General features: G+C 35.0%; 1 protein-coding gene across 2 annotated transcripts; it reads left to right on the top strand.

Moving 5' to 3' along the window:
* The first annotated feature begins 701 nt into the window (after nt 1-701).
* Nucleotides 702-16,190, top strand: LOC128219528 (uncharacterized). 2 transcript variants are annotated; one of them, XM_052927339.1, is made up of 11 exons: nt 702-1,196; nt 2,654-2,777; nt 3,310-3,400; nt 3,658-3,833; nt 4,367-4,511; nt 7,589-7,700; nt 10,140-10,207; nt 11,353-11,562; nt 13,009-13,074; nt 13,360-13,482; nt 14,010-16,190. In XM_052927339.1, the coding sequence occupies exons 1-11, from the start codon at nt 1,139-1,141 to the stop codon at nt 14,067-14,069; spliced, it is 1,233 nt and encodes a 410-aa protein (XP_052783299.1). In that variant the 5' UTR covers nt 702-1,138; the 3' UTR covers nt 14,070-16,190. The 2 variants fall into 2 exon arrangements, with proteins under 2 accessions (XP_052783299.1, XP_052783298.1); XM_052927338.1 differs by having other exon boundaries at nt 13,009-13,077.
* Nucleotides 16,191-22,524: the final 6,334 nt, after the last annotated feature.

Genomic DNA, 22,524 nt, shown 5'->3' with positions numbered 1-22,524 from the left:
TATTGATAAATGTTTTAGTAAAAAATAATTTATATGTTGACGCACTATTTGCCCAAACGGTATTTGAATAATCTGAAAGCACTTAATAAGTTAAATGACAACGAGAAGCTGATTCAGAAACGGGCACACACGGCGCGCGCCTCCCCTAAAATCGTCCAAGTTTACTTTTTAAGTCAATATCGGAGAAATGAACTAAACAAATGCGCTCAAAATGCATAATTTCGGACTAGAAATTGTTAAATTTTCTTCGTGGATAAACTTCTGCCACGATTTTAAACCATTAAAATAATGGTTCTGAGGGAGGGGCGTTTTTCAAAAGGTCGTGCCCCTATGTTACGCCCCCTCTAACGTGAGTTCCTGGATCCGCCCCTGAGAACCAATGAATTGTTTGAGCGAAATTAATTTAAAACATAGTTATTTCGACATCGAAGACCATGAATAAACACGTGTTTATCAATGTTTATAACCCTATACGGTATAGGGCATCCAATACTAACATTATATTATTGGTCTTTATAAAAGTATCTGTAAGTCATCAGGGGTGAATAACCTTAATAAATTTAATCGCAAGACGATGAATTGGCTTAAATTACAAGCTCAAATTGACACTTTACCTGGAAGTATAGTGGTTCTAGAGTAGAGTTCGACGCTGAAGTTTTATCTAAAGTCCAGGAATAAAATAGTTAGATCTTAGTTTATAGGTTTCAGATACCCACAAAAGTCACACTCCGTCTTTTATATCTGTTTGTGATGGTTTATAATACTGGTAATAAAACACCTTTAACAATGATGAACAACTTGATAAATTATCTCATTCTTGAAGTACAAAAGTGATTACAATATTTTAATTAATAAAAAAGATTCGAGTTTAAACCTTTTTCCTATTTCGTGGTTTAACTCGGTCAACCATGCACACCAAACAAAATGTAAAATAAAGTGATTCACATGTCTGTATGTTACAAATACATTGTAATTATGCCTGAAGGTTGCACGATATTTAAATAATTGGGATGAATAAGCAGAGGGAATAACTGAATAACTGCAATTCCCCTTCAAAAGGATGTAAAAAGAAATGTTTTAAATATTAAAGCGAAGGATGTGTAAAGTTGTGATAAAACTTTGAATTTACGCAGAAGCTATGGAAGAAGACAAGAGTGATATTCAGTCAGAGATTGAACTTGACATCAGTTCTAAAGGTAAGATCTTTCTCTCTCTCTCTCTCTTTTGAAAACGTGTAAAAATAAAATACTTCCTACTATTCTAACATAAGCAATATTTTACCAATAATATTGAATACAAACAAGACGCGTCAATACATGCATGCCTCACGTTTAGTATTCAAGCTCATGTCTCATGTTTAGTGTTCTAGCTCATGCCCCATGTTAAGTGTTCTAGCTCCTGCCTCATGTCTAGTGTTCCAGCTCATGCCACATGTTTAGTGTTCTAGCTCATGCCCCATGTTAAGTGTTCTAGATGGGTCTTCATCTACTGGTGGGTCTTTATCTCCTGGTTGGTCTTCACCTCCTAGTGGGTCTTTATCTACTGGTGGGTCTTTATCCCCTGGTGGGTCTTTATGTCCAGGTGGTCTTCGTCTCCTAGTGGGTCTTCATCTACTGGTGGGTCTTCATCTACTGGTGGGTATTCATTTCCAGGTGGGTTTCAACTCCTGTTGGGTCTTCATCTACTGGTGGGTCTTCATCTACTGATGGGTTACATCTCCAGGTGAGTCTTCATCTCCTGGTGGGTCTTCATCTCCTGGAAGGTCTTCATCTACTGGAAGGTCTTCATCTACTGGCGGGTCTTCATCTACTGGTGGGTCTTTATCTCCAGGTGGGTCTTCATCTCCAGGTGGGTCTTCATCTACTGGTGGGTCTTCATCTCCTGGTGGGTCTTCATCTACCGGTGGGTCTTCATCTCCTGGTGGGTCTTCATCTACTGGTGGGTCTTCATCTCCTGGTGGATTTTCATCTACTGGTGGGTCTTCATCTCCTGGTGGGTTTTCATCTCCTGGTGGGTCTTCATCTACTGGAGGGTCTTCATCTACTGGTGGGTCTTCATCTACTGGTGGGTCTTCATCTCCTGATGGGTCTTCATCTACTGGTGGGTCTATATCTACTGGTGGGTCTTCATCTATTGGTGGGTCTATATCTACTGGTGGGTCTTCATCTACTGGTGGGTCTATATCTACTGGTGGGTCTTCATCTACCGAGTCAAGCCCGGAGTTTGTCTTTACAACGTTTCAGATGTCGTTCATCGGTATAACACTAGCATTTTGTTATACATGAAGTTTATAGTATCTTTTGGCAATCTAAAATTCACTTACGCTTGGTTTGATATTGCGGATTTTTGCCATGCACAATGCAGTATGAAGGAAGGTAATTTGACCTCTTTGCATATGTATTGAGAGAAAGGCGTTTATAAAGTACTCGGATTTCCTCAGCATAAAAAAATGTGTCAAAATATTTCAACAAGTTTGATAAATGAAAGAAGCGCTGTATTTGAATCGTGTTGACCCCGAAACGTGACTATAACACACATCCATTACATGGACACAGCAACCATATCCTACTGTCAGAACTAGTCGTATGTCATCCAAAAAAGGATTTTCTAGCAACCGGTTATTCGTCTAACAGTCCATATGTTTTATCTCCAGAATACCATGCGGCGATTACTCGAAGTCACTATGTGGACGTGGCCACTAGAACCTGTTGTCAGAACAAGGCCTGTGGAATCGTGTTTGGGTTTCCAAGTTTCCGGCGTCCTCATCACTGTACGAGGTAAGATAAATGGTGGTTGCATCACGACTGCGCATTTTTTTCTTCCCACTTTCCTCATTATTCTCATTATCCTCTTCCTCCTCCAATTCACCACAGCATTAGCATTAGCAGCAGCAGCAGCAGCAGCAGCAGCAGCATGAACATCAGCAGCAGCAGCATGAACAGCAGCAGCAGAAGCAGCAGCAGCAGCATCAACAGCAGCAGCATCAACAACAGCAGCTTCAACAGCATCATCATCATCATCATCATCATCATCATCATCATCATCATCATCATCATCATCCTCATCATCATCATCATCATCATTATCATCATCATCATCAGCAGCAGCAGCAGCAGCAGCAGAAGCACTAGCAGCAGCAACAGCAGCAGCAACATTGTCATAATCATCATCATCACAGCAGCAACAATAGTTACAGCAGCAGCATCAACAGCAGCAGCAGCAACATCATCATCATCATCATCATCATCATCACCATCATCAATGAAAATAAAAACGTATTTCCTCATACTTACTTTTTTACTTACCCAGATGTGGGGATGTGTTCTGTCGACCATGTCTCCAGTATTTTCGCCGCCTGAATGTGATGGCCCAGTTTGACCCGTTTGGAGTTCTTGCAAAGGTAAATGGCTTACCCCGAGTGCTTTACCTTGTTCTGTTTAGGAAGGAAAGGCAATTTTAGGGTAATCTTGTATATTTTGATTGATCGACGATTTCCCAAAGTTTTGTTTAAACTATTTCCCCGTTCACTTTCGTGTTTGGTTCTAGCAATTGAATTATACAATATGCTGACCTATCTCTAATATACTCCATCGGTGCCGAACATTGCCTTCATTCAAAGGTTACACGCCACCATACTATTATTATACCATAACCCAGGTGTGCATGTCGTGCTACGAGGAGCGGTCTGTCTGCCTACTAGGTGTAACGCGGTCAGTAACGGACTACTTTCTCGAGTATAGGGGAAAGGACAGAGAGGAACAGCGTCAGCTAACCTGTGATCTTGTTCTTCAAAAGGAAAAGTGTGCTACTATTCGGAGATTTTGGAGGGACCAGTAAGTATGGTGGCGGGGTTATGACTTTATCACTTACTTAACTATACTAAAGCTTAATTATTTGCAACGGGACATTTAAGCACGCTTAATATGATATTCATGTATTTGCGTAAACTCTTAATGTGTCTTATTTTAGAAGACGTTCTTGGGTAGATGTTCATCGTATATTTCCTACTTAATAGTGGTTTGAATTCAATTTAAAACAACAGCAAAAATATACCGTATATGTTACAATTGATAACGTGAACAGATATATATCGACTTTTCGACTTTTGTTGGCTCGAATTCCTCGTTGGCTCGAACTTGGTGTTAAGGACCCATTTCTAAATACTAAAGGTAAGAATTCCCGCTTGGCTCGAAGCATCCAAGGCTCGAGTTATTTTCGCCGGTCCCTAGAAGTTCGAGCCAACGGGGTTCGAAGTAAGTTAAATGTGATAGTATCATTCTCTACTTACTACGGTTACTATTCCATAACCTTACTTACAATTATCCTATATGAAATATACATACATAATAAACATGTATTTCTTCAGACTGACAGTGGACATATACAAGGAGTGCCAACGGCTCATAGACGGCTTTAGTAAGGCGGTGGGGACCTCTGACACAATGATGGCGCTCACGGAACTCCGGAAGATTCTTTCAGTCCCAAGCTGGCAAAAGTCAACATTCTGGCAGGTAATATATTTGACATTGAGGGAGGAATTATGTAACTTTCTGGCAGACAATATTCTGGTATTCAAGATTCTGGCAGATTATTTTTAACATTAAGGGAGGCATTATGTAGCATTCTGGCAGGCAATAGTTTTACATTCTGGCAGGCAATATTCAAAAGTCTGGCAAGATTTATCTAACAGTCAGGAATGTTATACCTAACTTTATTGTTGGTATAATGCCATATGCAAAGGCAATAGGAAGTAGGATTAAATATAAGACAATAACCGCATGCCATCTTAATATTGCCTGATCGTGGTATATGCCATATTGAGCGTTTACATAAATATTGCCTGGTAATGTTACATGCAGTATTCAGTGTTATCTTTAATGTTGTCTAGTCATGTTACATGCCATATCGAGTCTTAACATTAGTTTTGCCTGGTCATGTCACATGTCAAAGTGAGTCTTAACATTAAGTTTTACCTGGTCATGTTATATGCCATGTTGAGTCTTAACAATAAATTTGTCTGGTCATGTTGAATATTAACATTACTGATGCTTGGTTGTGTTATATGACATATTGAGTGTTAATATTAATATTGCCTTGTCATGATATATAGTCATATCGAGTCTTGACATTAATATTTCCTGGTAATGTTAGATGCCATATTGAAGTTAACATTAATATTGCCTTAAAAAGTTACATGTAAATTTAGTGTTGACATTAATGGTTGTCCAGTCATGTTACATGCCATGTCGAGTCCTAACATAAAGTTTTACCTGGTCATGTTATATGCCATGTCGAGTCTTAACAATAATTTTGCCTGGTCAAGTTATATGCCATGTTGAGTCTTAACAACAATGTTTACCTGGTCATGTTACATGCCATGTTGAGTCTTAACAATAATTTTGCCTGGACAGGTTCGATGCCATGTTGAGTATTACATTCATTTTGTCTGGTCAAGTAACATGCCGTGTTGAGTCTTAACATTATTTATGCATGGTCATGTTACATGCCATGTTGAGTCTAAGCATTCATTTTTCCTGGTCATGTTACATGCCATGTTGAGTCTAAGCATTCATTTTGCCAGGTCATGTTACATGCCATGTTGAGTATTACATTCATTTTGCCTGGTCAAGTTACATGCCATGTTGAGTATTACATTCATTTTGCCTGGTCATGTTACATGCAATGTTGAGTATTACATTCATTTTGTCTGGTCATGTTACATGCCATGTTGAGTATTACATTCATTTTGTCTGGTCATGTTACATGCCATGTTGAGTATTACATTCATTTTGCCTGGTCATGTTACATGCCATGTTGAGTCTTAGCATTAATTTTGACTGGTCATGTTTCATGCCATGTTGAGTATTACATTCATTTTGTCTGGTATTGTTACATGCCATGTTGAGTCTTAATATTATTTATGCCTGGTCAAGTTACATGCCATGTTGAGTCTTAACATTATTTATGCCTGGTCAAGTTACATGCCATGTTGAGTTTTAACATTATTTTTGCCTGATCTTGTAACATGCCATGTTGAGTCATAACATTAATTTTGCCTGGTCTTGTTATATGCTTTATTAAATTTAGCATAGACGAACGAGGATGTTTGTGCGAAGGTGTGGCGAAAAAAAAAAATGCATGGAACTTCGGCTTTATTATATATATCACGCTGTGTGATGTTTACACAGTTAGGTTAAAAATGTCAACTAGACGTAGCATGTTTTGTCAACGTGAGACGCGAAACACAGTAAAGCAAAAACAACAGAATAATGGGTAGAATTTGAAATTTCGAAGAAGGTCAAGCCCCGAGTCCCCCCCCTGAAATATTTCTTTATTTCATTGTTTGAGAAAATAATATGCATAGAATATTAAAAAATATATCAAACTTATATAAGCCAAACTTACTTCGGGAAAGACACCGAAACCCACATTTAAAGCCTTTAGGAGTTGGGTGTTCACACAATCCAACAATTATATGGAATTTGTTCGTGTTGAGAAAGAATTTGACGTAAATTTGTATCGAAAATGTAAAGTATGGAAGCGTATATCGCACATACTGATGAAGTGATCATGCGGTCTTGTCGATTTTTTTATGTCGACTTGTAGAGATATAATACATTTTATAAAATTTATTTCATCCTCTTATTTACTCGATATGTTGACTTTGTTTGTCGACACATAAGGTTAATTGCGTTATGTAGATTTAATTTATAATGAACTTCACGTTTTCTTATTTTTATTTAAGAAATGGACAGAATAAATTCAACATAAACTGTTCTGTTTGTAACTGAAAAAAAATCGGCAAACTTTTGGTAAAATATTGCATGATCCGTCAAGACCACGTAAAACGACTTGATAAAACTAGATTATCGTATATTCCGTGTATACGATATACGCTTCCATAGCCATAGTTAAGTAGGTGTGCCACTTAAATATAATGTAAGAGAAAGAAAAGAATGTGATTTGTTAACAAGTTAACCTCACTGATGTATCGTTTGTTTAACACTACGTTTGCAAAATGTAAATATTTAGTGACATTATGTAAATATGTAACCATACACTAGCGAACGTTGGAGGTGGTAGCTATTAAAACCAGTAAGGTTTTAAATATGTAATTAATATGCAATGTAACACTATTCATGGTGCACGTATGATTTATCTTATGCATCAAATATTTCTTTCATAACATTACATACAGATTGTATGATAGTGAAAGCTATTGCCTAGTGAATTAATGAATTTACCTGGAGCACGGGAATATTCTCTTGGGATGACATATTACGCATGATGTTGAGCATTCATTAAATATCAGACGCCTACGCACCACGTATACTCCAGCCATGTTTGTGTAAAATGTATAAGGCTGATGTTTGTCCTTTCTTCTCCATATAAATTTGAAAAATAGCACGTTAAAAGCACAAAATAATACATGACCGCTGGTTAATAATTAAGTTCGAACTATACACACACCCCGCACTCTCACACGTACAACGGGCGATCATTTAAACAGGGTTTGAGACAATGGTATCAATTGGACTTAATAGTTAAGTATTTGAAATAGTAAAATCTTCCAACTTGTTTTCTACAGCTGGACAGTGGGGTCACAGAATGTCGTGGCTGCGGAAAGAGACTCGGGAGTAAGAGGAAACATAATTGCCGTGTATGTGGATTGGCCCTCTGTAAACACTGCTCGGTTAAAGGTGAATCTTACTGCTTTTTCGACTCGCTCGTTTTAGTGGAAAATGACATTTAGCATACCTTTGGTGTTCATTAAAGGCTGCGCGCAAAAAAACAACTTACCGGAACAATCGGAGCACTTCGACCATTTAACTTCGAAAACCACTTTGGATGTATATCTACGGTTTACAATGTCAGAATTCTTGACATTTAACTACGCTGTCAGTAGATCGCGTAGTAATTTCAATTTAACAGTTAAGCCTATTGACTTGACATGAATATACATGATTTATGCAATAATACATTTACTGGGAATTAACTTGAACTAAGACATTAAAAATACACTACAATTAATTAACATAATCATTATCAATTATACGAACTACTTTTACTAATGGCGGACACAACCGAGATGTCGCCGGATATTACTACCAAATTTCAAAACATGAAACTTGGTACACGAGCTCACAAACACTTTATACACATGCAGTCGAACCCCGTTGGCTCGAACGCGTTTGGCTCGAATTCCTTGTTGCCTCGAACTGGATGTTAATGACCGATTTCTTTAAACTGAAGTTAAGCATTCCTGCTTGGCTCAAATCTTTCGAGGCTCGAGGTATTTTCGCCGGTCCCTGGGAGTTCGAACCAACGAGGTTCGACTGTGTATCATCGTTCTAGCAAGCTCATTTTCCGAGCCGGAAAACGCTGATAAAAACAAAAATAAAATAAAAACCTACGTAATGACGCTCATTGCTTTAAGCGAATATGAACCTAGATATTTCCGATAAGGTCAATATCAACATATCCATCGTTAGTTCCTAGTAAAATTTAATATTGAAAATAAATCATGACCTGCTTTGGCTATGTGAGCCAAGTTCCATTTTATATTAATAACATCCATGTCATAATTCATTAACAACAATAACAAGACTCAGTTTCCCATTAGTTAATGTATTGCTGAAAATCAATCATCAATGAACCGATATGTTCTCTCAGAATTTCCTCCGTTTTCATACTTATAAGGGTTTTCCCCAAGTATTCAAAATGGAAAAAAAAATGTAGCACCTTTCGGAAAACAATCTTATTTAAAAACATTTTCAATTAATTCGACCAACCCGTGGTTCTCGTGCTTCCGCGAAAACAGCATCGTCGGATACCCCGTTAAATTACTACGTTATGCTTCGTTGTGTACCATGGGGAAATTGGATAGGAAATCTCGTAATCATAAATAATAAATGAGGCAGTTTCATTGGTCCCACAAGGTACCAGATGTTTTCCCGTATAAAAATATTCTGGTAATTGCCGGAATTGAAACGTCCGCCTCATCAGTACAATAAGCATTGTCAGCAGTCCATTCACAAGGCAATCGAGGCTAATGACACTACACGGTTATGGAAAAAATATTTAATTGTAAGTTGCGAGTTCATTAGAAGAACGTTGTCTCCCTTGCCTCATGCATATTCATTAAAACGAGATTTTGTATTGTCCCGCGGTATGTTTGAAGTGTAACGGAAGAAAGTACCGTGGTTACAAATGCACTATTTATCTTTATTTCAGCTGAATTTGGACGTTAAAAGACTATACCTATTGAGCTGAAAGCACAAATCTGTTGTTGTTTTTTTGTTATAATATTTCGGTCATTTTCAATTTCTTCACACAAAACCCTTTTAAATGATACGAAAATAATTTGGGTAAAAAGTGATGTAAAGTTCAAATTGTGTGGGTCAAATTCCATCAGAATTTTCGTTAACATACAAGAGGGTGGGGAAGGTAAAAAAATCAGATATATTGTTGCAAAACTTAAGACGACACTCTTATTCAAAATTAATACATACACATGTACAACAAACATACATTTTGAGTGCTAATCCTTGCACTATTTAGTAAATAATACATTTATGGTAACTTTTATTCACTGATAACAAAACTGTAACCGTGTTTTTATTGAAAACGCAAAAATATTAAATGATTGGTGAATAATAAAAGATTTACTCTGATTTACTATTGTCTTTTAAGGAAGAAATACCGTGTAGTGTATTCTGCACCTTTCTTTCCAATTAAACTCGGTTTTCTTCATAAGAACCATTATTTTCGACATTTATCCATCCTTCTTGGTTTATTTTAACATTTGTATTTATATTGGTAAATTTTACTTGGGAGTAAGAGTGCATCTTTAAACATATAGCGCTTGCTACCTGTTTTAGTGTGCTAAGGAATTGAAAAACATCCCACGAAGAAATATTTGATCAATATTTGTTCACAATAATAATTATCGAAACGCTAACACATTATATAAACCTTTATACCCAAACAATACGCCTATGACAGACTAAACGTTTTTCGATCGTTCCTGAATTCCTCTGTTTCAATGTAGTGATTCCTAAAATGTAAAACATTACTTGATAAATTAATTATTCTATTCCGTTTATAACTATTTTATATGTTTTAGTAATATTTTTCAGAGTTGCTGTTATATTTCCCGGACGACAAGCCAGATCGGCCAAGACTGGCCATTATCAGACTCGAGGGAGTACGTATGTTCCCAATTAGGCCATGCTTAAAATGTCTACGATTTCAGTGAGGTCAAACCAAATTTATATAAAGTCGAAACTAGCTTTGTCGAAATCGGTTACCTTAAACTTCTGTTTATATCGTACTATGCTGGTTTAATTATACACTTTTGTATTTCGGTTATGTCCGTAATCTCGAAGTATTTCCCAATGTCCCAACGATTACGAAATAGCGCGATTTACTGTACGACTGAGTGATAACATAAACCCAAGCATAAAAGAACATGCTGAACAGTAATATAGGCTTGCTGAATTATCCAGGGGCTGAATTCAAAAGCAGCTAAGATTAAATTTAAATCAAAGATTTGAAATTTGGTGATTTGAATGGCGTGTATTTTAAGTGGACCAATAGGCAAAATGGAATAACTGAGGCATGTCTAAGGATAAGGATAAGATCAATATTGAGTACTGATCAAATTGCAGATAGGCAACCATTTTGTACTGGGTTAATTCATTAAGAATCTCACCTTTCGTGTTTAAAGGTCCGCCTACCGCCACGCTAAGTACTGCTACACTCACTCCGACCATTAGTATTCATTAAGAATTGACTTCATGTCATCTAACTATAACAGAAAGGATAGTGCTAGCGTGCATAACATGTGTACCCTACACAGTGATGCAGAATTTAATTTAGAACGTTTTTTTTGGCATCATCTTAATCTGCACCCAAAATCCTTTTTCAAATGATACAACTCATATAGACAACCGAGAATCAATCTGTAACTTGAAGGTGAACGGGTTTATAAGACGCCTATCTATCTAAGAATACAACCGACATTTTCAGCCAATGAAATACGGATAAAAAATCATTAAGTACTAGACTTAATCTTTAAGAATTTCTACTTTCGCGTGTGTTTTAAGGTCCGCCTACTGCCACTCATCCGATACACACTCCCTGTGTCAGTTTTTGCAAAGAGGTAGTATTCTAAAACAGTACGATGACCTAAAGTAATATTGTAATGATCAAGAAAGGCTCGTTCCGTACGCCCAGCACCCCCCCCATTCTTGATCATTGAAATGTTACCTCACGTAATCTAACTTTTACTTAAATATGGTAGGACTATCTTAATTACGCTACTACCATTTCGCTTCATTACCTCTCTAGTGTCCGGAAGTGGAACCCCGATATTCGCTACTGTTGTCCTGCTGTATGCAATGCAAGCAGGAGATTGCCGGGAACCAGACGGACAACCCAGACTGGTTCTTGTTACCCCCTGGTTCACTTCGGCCGGAGATCTATCAATTCGAGCAGCTAATTCTCTTTGATGACGTATTCCAGCGTCTGGAGCACCAGTTCCGGACGACGGAAGTTCATGTATGTCATTAATAATAATAATTATAATAATAATAATTATAATAATAATTATAATAATAGTAATGATAATGATAATAATAATAATGATAATAATAATAATAATAATAATAATAATAATAATAATAATAATAATTATGATAATAATAATAATAACAATAATGATAATAATAATAAAAATAATTATAATAATAATAATAATAATAATAATAATAATGATAATAATAATAATAATAATTAATGATAATAATAATTATAATAATAATAATAATAATAATAATAATAATAATAATAATAATAATAATAATAATACTACTACTACTACTACTACTACTACTACTACTACTACTACTACTACTACTACTACTACTACTACTACTACTACTACTAATAATAATAATAATAATAACAATAATAATAATAATAATAATAATAATAGTGCTAAAACATTACCATTACAGCATCACAATTAAATCACAGTTAAATGAAAAGGGTGAACACATGTACACAGTTTATCCTGCATACGATGAAACAATATTCCATTCAATTTATTTCAAATATTTACCGACATACACTTGATCATTTAAATTGCATTATAAGACTCGATGGAGTACGAAAATAATAGTATGAATGTTAAGAATATGTTATTGTTGATCAGTTGTCGCAATCAATTCTACGTGTTTAAGTTGCCCATTCAAAACCACATGCCGCAGTATTGATGAGGGATTTTTGGTGTTTTCCATGGCCGAGAGTGTAAAAACGTTAATACAAAACCGAACGTAGTTTTTTTTCGGAAACGGTGTTTACCGAGTTTCAACAGAACACTCTGCGGGGGAGTAGGGATGAACCTATCTATAGGTATAACCTACCTATAAGAGCGGCCATGTTAGATTCTTTTTGTCCAATCTAAGTAAAACATAACATTGTAAACATATATTGTTTTCGCTGGAACTCTTTTGTGCGTAGTAAAAACGTTCCATATGGGTACTTTTTATCTTTGCCCGTAGGCAAAGAGTTGGATCTACTTATCTGGGGTGGGGAAAACATAGCTTACATAAGTATATGTAAAAGCACACAACCATGGATTTACAAAAAACAACAACAAGATTCTCTGACAATTTTCAATCACCATGAACATATACGCGGTTTTCATCGATGTCATTCTTATATAGAGTATGCCAAAGTGTATTTCAATTAAACTGATAAGTAATGTATGGTATCGGCCATAAATAAATTAATACCAAAGCTTTTCTTGGATAAACGCCTAAGACAAATCTCAGTACTTAAACGTGTAATTATTTAGTTGGTACTGATGTCACGTGTTCAACGGTTTTCAAAACACCTATTCACTGTTCTTTCACTACGATATGACACATACGTTTATGACCATTTTCAATTATTGTCAGTATATGTGAGTATATTGCCACGTGCAACCATTAACCATTCTAGGACAATCTGGACGTTATTGATGGAAGTAAGAACGAACAGTCTGAGGAGAAAGAAAACGACAATCAAGTAGTACGTGTATTTTCTGTTTTGTCGAAGTTTGAATACAAAGCACTGAAAGCACTGAAGCGGATGTTGCAAATAGCTACACAATTGATTCTTTTAATCCAATCTTATTGGATGAAGTAATATAAAAATAATTGCATCCTCATAATTCGAGGTACATTACAACTTTAAATTGACAATTGACTAAAATTGCATTATACTGTTATAAGTCAAAAATGAATATTCATTATTTGCTTTACACTTACTAGCACATATGTTTAACTTGACCTATATGTGCCACATTTTCAGGCAGCACGTCAGGATTGCCTAGAATCCTATAGATCTACGTATTTCCAACTGAACGAGATGTACAAATCTAGCAAGTGTATACTATCTCATACCAGATCGAAGGTTATACAGAATGTATTAATGGTAGGTCTGCTTTAGGGCGAACTTTGGATGTTTATGAACTTCTGTTTTGCAGGCCGATTATACGCGGTAACACATTTAATGTTTAATAATAAAGATGCATTTTATGCATAACCTTTTATGTAATATATCGTTGTTGAATGGTGAACTTGTATGTCTCTCGTTGGATGTCTCTGTGCCATTTTTCAAGTACCCATAAACATGGTTGTATCGTTGAATGTTGTGATACTGGGCTTTTCACAGTAGTTTCGTTTGCAAAATACTAAAAACAACAGACTTAAATGCACCCGTAATATGCTTTATATCGTTAATATGTCTTCCAATTAACCGAAGCTACCCTGTTACCTTACCCGATATATATATATATATATATAAAAGAGAAAACGTGTTTTTGTTCTGATACTCCATTTTAGCAGATGACCTGACAATCGCACGATGTTAATGTATAAGCTTGCGATTTAGTTGTATCTTGCCTTAACATCCGGAACGATACATTGTTTATTTGACATCCTTATGATTTACTATTACAGGCAAAACGAGATTCGTTTATTGGGATGTCACGAAAGGCATGCCGAAAAGCAGAAGGATGATACGCATGTGTAGGTGTATATCTATATGTAGCTTGGCAGCGTAGATTGCAATCACCATTATTTTAGTTTATGTAATGCTTTCCGGTGATTTATAGAGATTTGTCAATTATAAAAAAGTAATTCCATTGTTTCAAACAATGAAAAAGCATTTTTAATGGCATTTTTGTATTTTTCACTGTTTTTAAATTGTCAATCATCAGCGTATAATTTGTTTTTATTTGTATATGCACAAATGCAAACTGCAATACGTTTTTTAACTCTTGTATCAGTATTGTCACAAAAGCATGGTTTTACAAAATATATTTATATCCATAATATACTTTTTGCTCAATACGTTTAATTGCAAATTAGGTATATACCCATTGTATTCAACGATATATGTGTAAATTGTCATGAAGTCTTAAAGGCCTAGTTTAAGGAATGTTTTGCATGACAATCCCCTGCTGTGCATCTCCTGCTTATTGCAATGGGCCATTTAGGGTCCATTTCTTTAATAAAACCTCGAAATTGCACATCAGGTTATTCAGATCAGAGATCTGATAAGTCAATTATGCAATAAGATTAAGATCAATACACAGAAGTTGTGATTTTTTTTTTTGATTTTTTTTTTTTTTTTTTTTTTGGGGGGGGGCTTATAGAAGGATTAAACTAGGCCTTTAACGTTGCTAAAACTGTTAATATTATAATTATATATGCAAGCTAAGTTTAATTATGATTGTCATAAAGGTTGTCGTCATTGGGTGTATACAATAAGGATGGTATTAAATGATTTTGATTTTTGTTATGTTAATGATGATATTCAGAAAAGTGATTTTAATATATTTATAGGAGTTTTCAGATGTAGAATACACGATACATTTTGGCAAGAATGGTATGGTTCTTGAGAAATGAGCACAGTATACGATATTTATAGAATTTTAAGACTGGTCTTGAATATGAAAGTAATTTTGCCCAAAAGTTTACGAATTTTCTTTTGTAGACTTCGACTTTGCACCGACTTCATATTTAAACCGGTAGATATGTTATAAATAGTGTTGTACGAAACAAAAGATGTTATAATTCAAACGATATTGAAGATGAATTTCAAGTTGTCTGTGTGAGTCCATCATATATTCCAAAAAAGCGTTTGTGTTTAAATAGTTTTAATTGTTGCAATCAAATAATAGAAGAAAGCTTATTAAACTATGTCTATTTGTAAAAGATCCTCCCAAAGTAAATAAGCTGGCAAAGATGGTATCCTCTAAATAAATTTCAATAATAACACGATTTGTTGTTACGCATTTTTTTGGTATATCTACTCGTTTGTACTATAATGTTATTAATTAGGTGAGTTCATATTGGCCTAGTCATTTGTCTAGTATTTTATTAATTAACTATTACCATTTTCACATTGAAGCCGTATTTATCCCTTATTAATTCATGGTGTCTGCTTTTCTAGACTTGACTTTGCTGACTTTGACATGCATCCTTAAAGTGAAATTGCACATACTTATGAATAAAGCATCGTACATTGTAAGGAAGCATGTCTTTTCGTCTTAATTTCGTTAATCGTTTGCCAAAACGTCAAATGTTACACCTTCGTCGTCCATTTTGTCGGTGTACAAAATCAAAATAGTCTTAAAATCCACCAACGGGTTTAATACAACTGTAATATAAATCGTACAAAGTGGTTTTATCATTCAATAGGTTCAAGTATTCCATGTAAGTTTATACGAAGCACAATTTTTTTCAAAACGTTCGGAAAACGGAAAACAAAATGGCTACCTTTAAAAAAATCCAGCATATTTCTCATATCAGACGAGTTTTGACAGCCAAAGAAAATGGCCCATTTCTCAAATCCTATATATGGCGAGTTTTGTAGCCAATCAAATCGGAGGAAACTTATATAAGCCGATTTTTGTTTATATTGGCCAAGTTTGATTGATATTGAGCGAGTTCTGGCATATATTGTCTTCAATTGACTGGTATTCGTACCGTAATTGTCTCTGTATCTCGACAATTACGTAATTGTTGATAAATAATACATTGTTTGTCACAATGCATACACGTTGACATTGATTATTATTATTAATACATGTGTTGTTGACGATGTACACTGTCGGAATAAACTTTGTGACCATTGTCTGTCTTTATTCATATATATAAAAACAGAAAGCACTATGAATGGTCAAATTTTGTCTTTTCAATTGTGTTTTATATGAGCCTTTGTCGAAGAAGTAACACTGAAGGTTACTTAAGATTGCAAAATAATCTTGAAAGCACTAGGTTTCTTGCAATTTCCTTTATTGAAGCTTAAATATTTAATTAAAATTATTCTTAATCGATTTAAGTTGATTATTTTATGTTTGTTATTTAAGGGTCTGGAATTTCTCGCTATTAGGAAACAGAACAAAAAGGTGCAGGGATATACAATTATTGAAAAAAATAACATTAAGTGAAACACGAAGGGCGAAAAAGAGAGTATTTGTTTGTTTGTGATTCATATCCCCCAAAAAGGGTAGGCTGGTCGGATTTTTTATTAGGTTAATAGTTTCTTCAGAGCTTCTGTTACCAAAAAACTAGTTATACACTTACGAACACCAATACAATCAGAATTAGCATTACTTGAATTGTTAAAAGCTAAACACACTTTGTTTTTAACTTGTTGAATTAAAAAGTCAATTTAAATGATAAATATTTGTAGCCCTGTGGATATTTCAGCATTTAGTAAAAAGTGTTGTCTGCTCCAGTTCTCATATTTTGTGTTGACTGCTACCTTTCCCCCTGATATTTGAGGTTTTTGTGAGAATAGCAATCTGCCAGGATTGCAGCTTTTGGCGCACTTTTAGAGCTTTATTATTTTAACTAGTTCCTGGAAGTATTTCCATGTTTGGTATGTATTAAATGAATTCAAGAGTGTTATTCTTTTAATTGCAATATGTTGTATTGGCTGTGCATTCTGTATTTTTGGAAGGTTTGGTAAATTCTGTTCTATCACAGTATTTCAAGATAGCAGCTCTTTTAAGTAACCCTTTGCATGTGTTTCACTGTGTTCATAATTGTTTACAGTAGTAACCACAGTGACCAGATTAACAGACACCATGGGTGAGAGATGAGAGACATGTATACAGTGAGAACACTCAGTTCCATAAACTTGTAAGTGTATCTGTAGTTGTTGATGTCATACATGTTTTATTGTTGTTGCCATTACTGTATTATCTTTGTAGGAAATGTTATTTATCTCATTAGTCGTTTGTTAATACGGGCCACTAAGCACATGATTATTGTATGAGATAAACCTTTTCTTTAACCTTTTGTAATAACTAAATGTGATGATGCATTTAACTGATTACTGTTCATATTATATTTCAGTGTGTTGCTTCGTGCTTCGTACTTCGTGCTTCATGTTGATTCACGATTTATCTGTATAGAAACGAAGAGAGTAAACTATGGAAAACAGCTTTTGTTAGTTATACACACTAGGACATAAAACGAACCTCGACCGGCTTGGTCTTATACTCACTATAACTATATGACCTTAATAAAGGTCAGGGTAAAGGCCAGACCATTATAATGGCGCCCAACGTGATTTATTGTGAAAAGTGTGTTTTTCATATGGATTAGATGAGTGAAATTTGTGTGGACTACAGATCAACTGCCACTGTTGGAAACATAACTATAGTTTTAAACCTGGGGATATCAGGATTTAACCAATACACAATTTGACAAACATGCCATGCATGGAATTTAAATTTGGATTTACATGTTACTGGATCTATTGGACATTCGTTGAGATGCAACATACCGAGGAAGCTAGCACATTCCCAAGATTGACCCATGTGTACGTTAGAATTCAGATGGATATATGGAATGCCAAGGATGACATTCAGGGACGCAGGGACCAAACCAGGATATACCGGAAATGATGAACATTTGTTGTGTGAAATGACATGTAGTGACACTTGTGTTTAGTGGCCATTGTGAGAGACTTGCTGTGTTTCTGGTTTTGGATTTTGTGAGTACCATATTTTGCCTAAAATGCTTAGAACTTGCAATTTAATTTCTATTTTGCATTTTAAATAAATAACAAATTGCAGATTCTGGTATTTGATATGATTTCTGTGAGATTTTGATTCTGTAAAGTAAGAGAGAGATTTCACTTGCATGAATAATAATCTGGTAAAGGTATTTAATTACTAATTAATCCCTTCCTCATAAGTGCATTTTAATATTTTAAATATTCACCACAAATGTTACTCATTTAAAGTGCTGCTGTTTTGAAAATATTGTGAAGACCTATTTGTTTACATTAATCAGCTGTTCCAATACATTGCCAGTACAACATATATTGATCTTGACCTAGTTTGAGACCTCTGAGTGCATACAGGTGTAAATTCCTAAATCAAGGTTATTGTGCAATGTTCAAGGTTTAGGAGATTCATTTCCTTCTGCATTTATTTTGTACTTGATTACTTTTGTCATTTTTTGGATGTGTTCATTGAAATTAAGAGGTTAAAATTGGAACTATTTCTTTTACCTGTACGGGACTTGTTTAGATTGAATCATTGAAAATTACTACGCCATTCATACGGCATGTGACTAACATTCTTGTCATGTGATCAGGGATTCTATTTATTATCGTTGCTCTCATTGGTTGATTGTGGAGTTATCCCTCTGTGACATCATTGATATGTACCGTCATGTGACACTATCATGTGATATTCTTACACCGTAGTATAGTTAGATAAATACATGTAGTAAACTTTAGAAAAGTAGTACTTGACATTAGATAAATGTAGATTGATAGTATTTGTGTTTTATAGTTAATTAATCAAAGACTATTGTAGTATTTAGAAAGACACCGTAGCAATTAGGTGCATAAGTGGCTGTTAAATTAGCCAAATTAATAAGACATTTATTTATTTGAACTTAGAAAACATTTTTTTTTGTACTCAAATGATTTTATTTGAACTTAGAAATATTTTTTGGTACTATAATGATTTCATTCAAAATAAACATTGTTTTGAGTGAATTGTAGAAATTTATCATTGTATTTTAAATAAATTTAAAATACTTTGATGGTACAAATACACAAAGAAAACATGTACATGTACAATTATTGATATTATTATTATAAATAATAATATTCATAATATTTTATTTGCAAATTACACAGTGACAGAAATAAATTTGACTTATATAATTTATTATTCTTTGCGAGGAAAATGGTAAAATTAAATTGAATATTTAACCGGTTATAGATTTGTATGTAGTGTGAAAGCTGCTTTTGATGGAAAGAGAAACAAGACAATCTAAAGACTAAATAGTTATGAGTTGTCATGATTTGGTTTGTTTGAATTAAAGGTACACCTTTAGTGATGAAGTGAATGAAATTAAAGGGACAGTTTAGAATTTCATGTGAATTAAAGGCACAGTATGAACACGTGTGTGAATTAGAGGGACAGTATTGATCATCCATGTTGAATTAAGTTAAAGGGACAGTATTGAACATTGTGTGAGTTAAAGGGACGGCATGACAGTTCGGGTTGAATTGAATTAAAGGGACATTACAAGTTGAAATGCTTGAATGAGTTGTCTGATATGTGCATTGGCATTCACCATTGTGTATTGAAAATATAATAAGAGAACACTTATAGTGAAGCAAAGTGGAGTTGAATAGATACCAACTTATGGATGGAATATATGAGTTTGTGATACTTTATGATGATTCGTGTGAAATTGGAAGTCATGGTATTGTGAAAATAGATTATTGATTATTCAGACGGAGTGATTAAGGATTTTGAATCTACTCATTATCACCGGAGTTTGACTGATTGTGTGAAGTGAAACTATGGTGTACGTTAGGGACACTTATGAAGTGAATTGTGAATTTCATTTTGGAAACTGAGTTTATTTGAAGTGATTTGTGAAATGAGATCATAGTTGGTGCAGCAGTTGTGCCGTTTGGATTTATTAGTGTGAATTTTACATTTTTAATTTGTGTTGTGGTGAAAGCATGGTCTTGTGTTGAAGACTTAGTGATGAGAAGTGGTACCTATTGTGATTTGAAATAATTGTATGGTGCTACATATGGAACATAATTCATTAAGTAGTGATTGATCAAGTGAATTATTTGATCTTTGGGTGATAAATTAAGTGCTAAACATGCAAATATTGTGATTATTTGTAGTGAAAAGTGACAAGTGAACACTTGCGTGTGAACATAGTTGAATTATGGAAGTGATTTGTGTGCTTAAAAGAACATTTTGACACTGGGACATTGTAACTTTAGTGTTAAACAGTGATAAGTGATACTTGTGATTAAGCTTTGTGAATGTTAGTGCATTAGTGAACTTAGTTCAGAATGGCAGAATTTGCTGATGAAGACAGCGATATGGAGTGGGAGCATGAGACCTACCTGTACCCGCCATTATCCACATTCAGCGGAAATGAGTCGGACAGTGATGTCAATTGGGATACATTTAAATTTGAAGTTGAGATGTTGGTGGAAAGTAATGCCTATAGTGAAAATGAGATACTTATGAGTATACGGAAATCATTGAAAGGCGAGGCATTTGATATAATGAGATTTCTGGGTGTGAATGCAACTGTTAAAGAAGTTTTGGTGAGGTTAGACAGTAACTATGGAAGTTTGGAAAGTCGAGTAGAGGTATTAAGAGATTTTTACTCATTGGATCAGGGTGCAGAAGAATCAGTGTCTAGGTTTTGCGCAAGAGCTGAGTATTTGTTTTATAAGGCAATAAAACTTGATGGTTTGAAACAAAGTGATACTGAAATTTTGAAAAGAACTATGCATAAAGGTTTAAAAAGAGATATTAGGCATCTTTCATTCTACAAGCTGGACACTGTACAAGATTATGATACATTTGTTTTAGAGTTAAGACGTCTTGAGCTGGACTTAGAAAGAGATAAGAAAGTGGAAACTGAATCAAACATATATAGTAACTCGGCACAAGAAGTTGATAGTGAACCTGAAGTGAATGAATTAGTTAAAAATTTATATCATAGAATTGAAATTTTAGAAAAGGAGAGAGAAAGTGGCTATTCAGCAAATACTTACAGTTTTGGAAGAAATTATAGAAGATACAAACCCCATTATGATAGAAGAAGGCCACAGTTTTACCCAAGAAGGCCAACATATACTCATTCATTTGCGCCTGCCTGTTACCAATGCAATAAAAAGGGCCACATTGCAAAGGACTGCCCGATAATAGTGTCCAAGCCCATAGTAAATAATCTGAACAAGACGAAGAGGGATACTCAGCTAGTAGGAGACACGAATGAAACAGATGTAAAAGTAAATGGCATAACAGCTAAAGCACTTATTGACACTGGAAGCTGCGTGAGTGTTATGTCGAAGGCATTTTATGACAGTCATCTCAGCCACATTATAATTGAGCCAGTGAATGAGGTTTTGAACGTGGAATGTGCCAATGGTGAGAACTTGCCGTATGAGGGCTGCATTGAAGTGGAGTTAGATGCTGGACAAGGACTACAGTCAGCAGAGACACAGCCTTGTTTATTTCTTGTCAGTAAAAATACTCAGTACTCTGACAAAACTCCACTGATACTTGGAACTAACATCCTCAACATACTTCTGGAAGGATGCAAGTTAAATTTTGGCGAACAATTCTTACAAAAGGCCAAGCTTCATATGCCATGGTATTTATCCTTCAGATGTATAGTTATCAGAGAACGGGAGCTGAAACGAAGGAAGAATCGTATAGCTGTCATCAGATCTGTCAACCAGAGAGTTATATTGAAGCCAAATGAGAGCCTTGACATTGAGTGTTACACAGACAAGGAATTGGAATATCATAACACTACTGCTCTTATTCATGAGGCTGATGATACCTACCTGCCTGACTTTGTGGACATTACACCTGGAATAATATACTATGAATTTAAGAAGAATAAGCCAGTAACAGTAAACATTTCAAACCTCACCACCAACACCATATCCATCGCTCCAAGATCTATAATTTGTGAACTTCAACCAGTTACAATTGATAATGATGTGCTAAATCATATTGAGAACCAGTCAGTGAAGGACGTGTTAAAAGAAGTTCATATAGACGAGAACATGAAGCTTAATGCAGATCAGAAAAGACAGATTGATGAATTACTAGAGAAACACCGCGACATTTTTTCAACTGGAGACACTGACATTGGCGTGTGTGACATGATGAAACACCGCATAGATTTTCTCCCAGGGTTCGAAACACCATTTAAACAACGCCATAGACGTATACCACCAGATATGATCAACGAGGTTAGACTACACATAGAACAGCTTCTGGCTGCAGGCATTATACAGAAGTCAAGGTCGCCATGGGCTTCTAATGTAGTTCTTGTGCGGAAAAAGAATGGCAAGCTGCGTATGTGTGTTGACTATAGGCAACTGAACAACCGATCAGTCAAAGATGCTTACGCACTGCCACGCATCGAAGAAGTT

Source organism: Mya arenaria, chromosome 15 (assembly GCF_026914265.1).
Source record: "Mya arenaria isolate MELC-2E11 chromosome 15, ASM2691426v1".
NCBI lineage: Eukaryota > Metazoa > Mollusca > Bivalvia > Myida > Myidae > Mya > Mya arenaria.
This window is presented reverse-complemented; position numbering and strand designations above follow the sequence as displayed.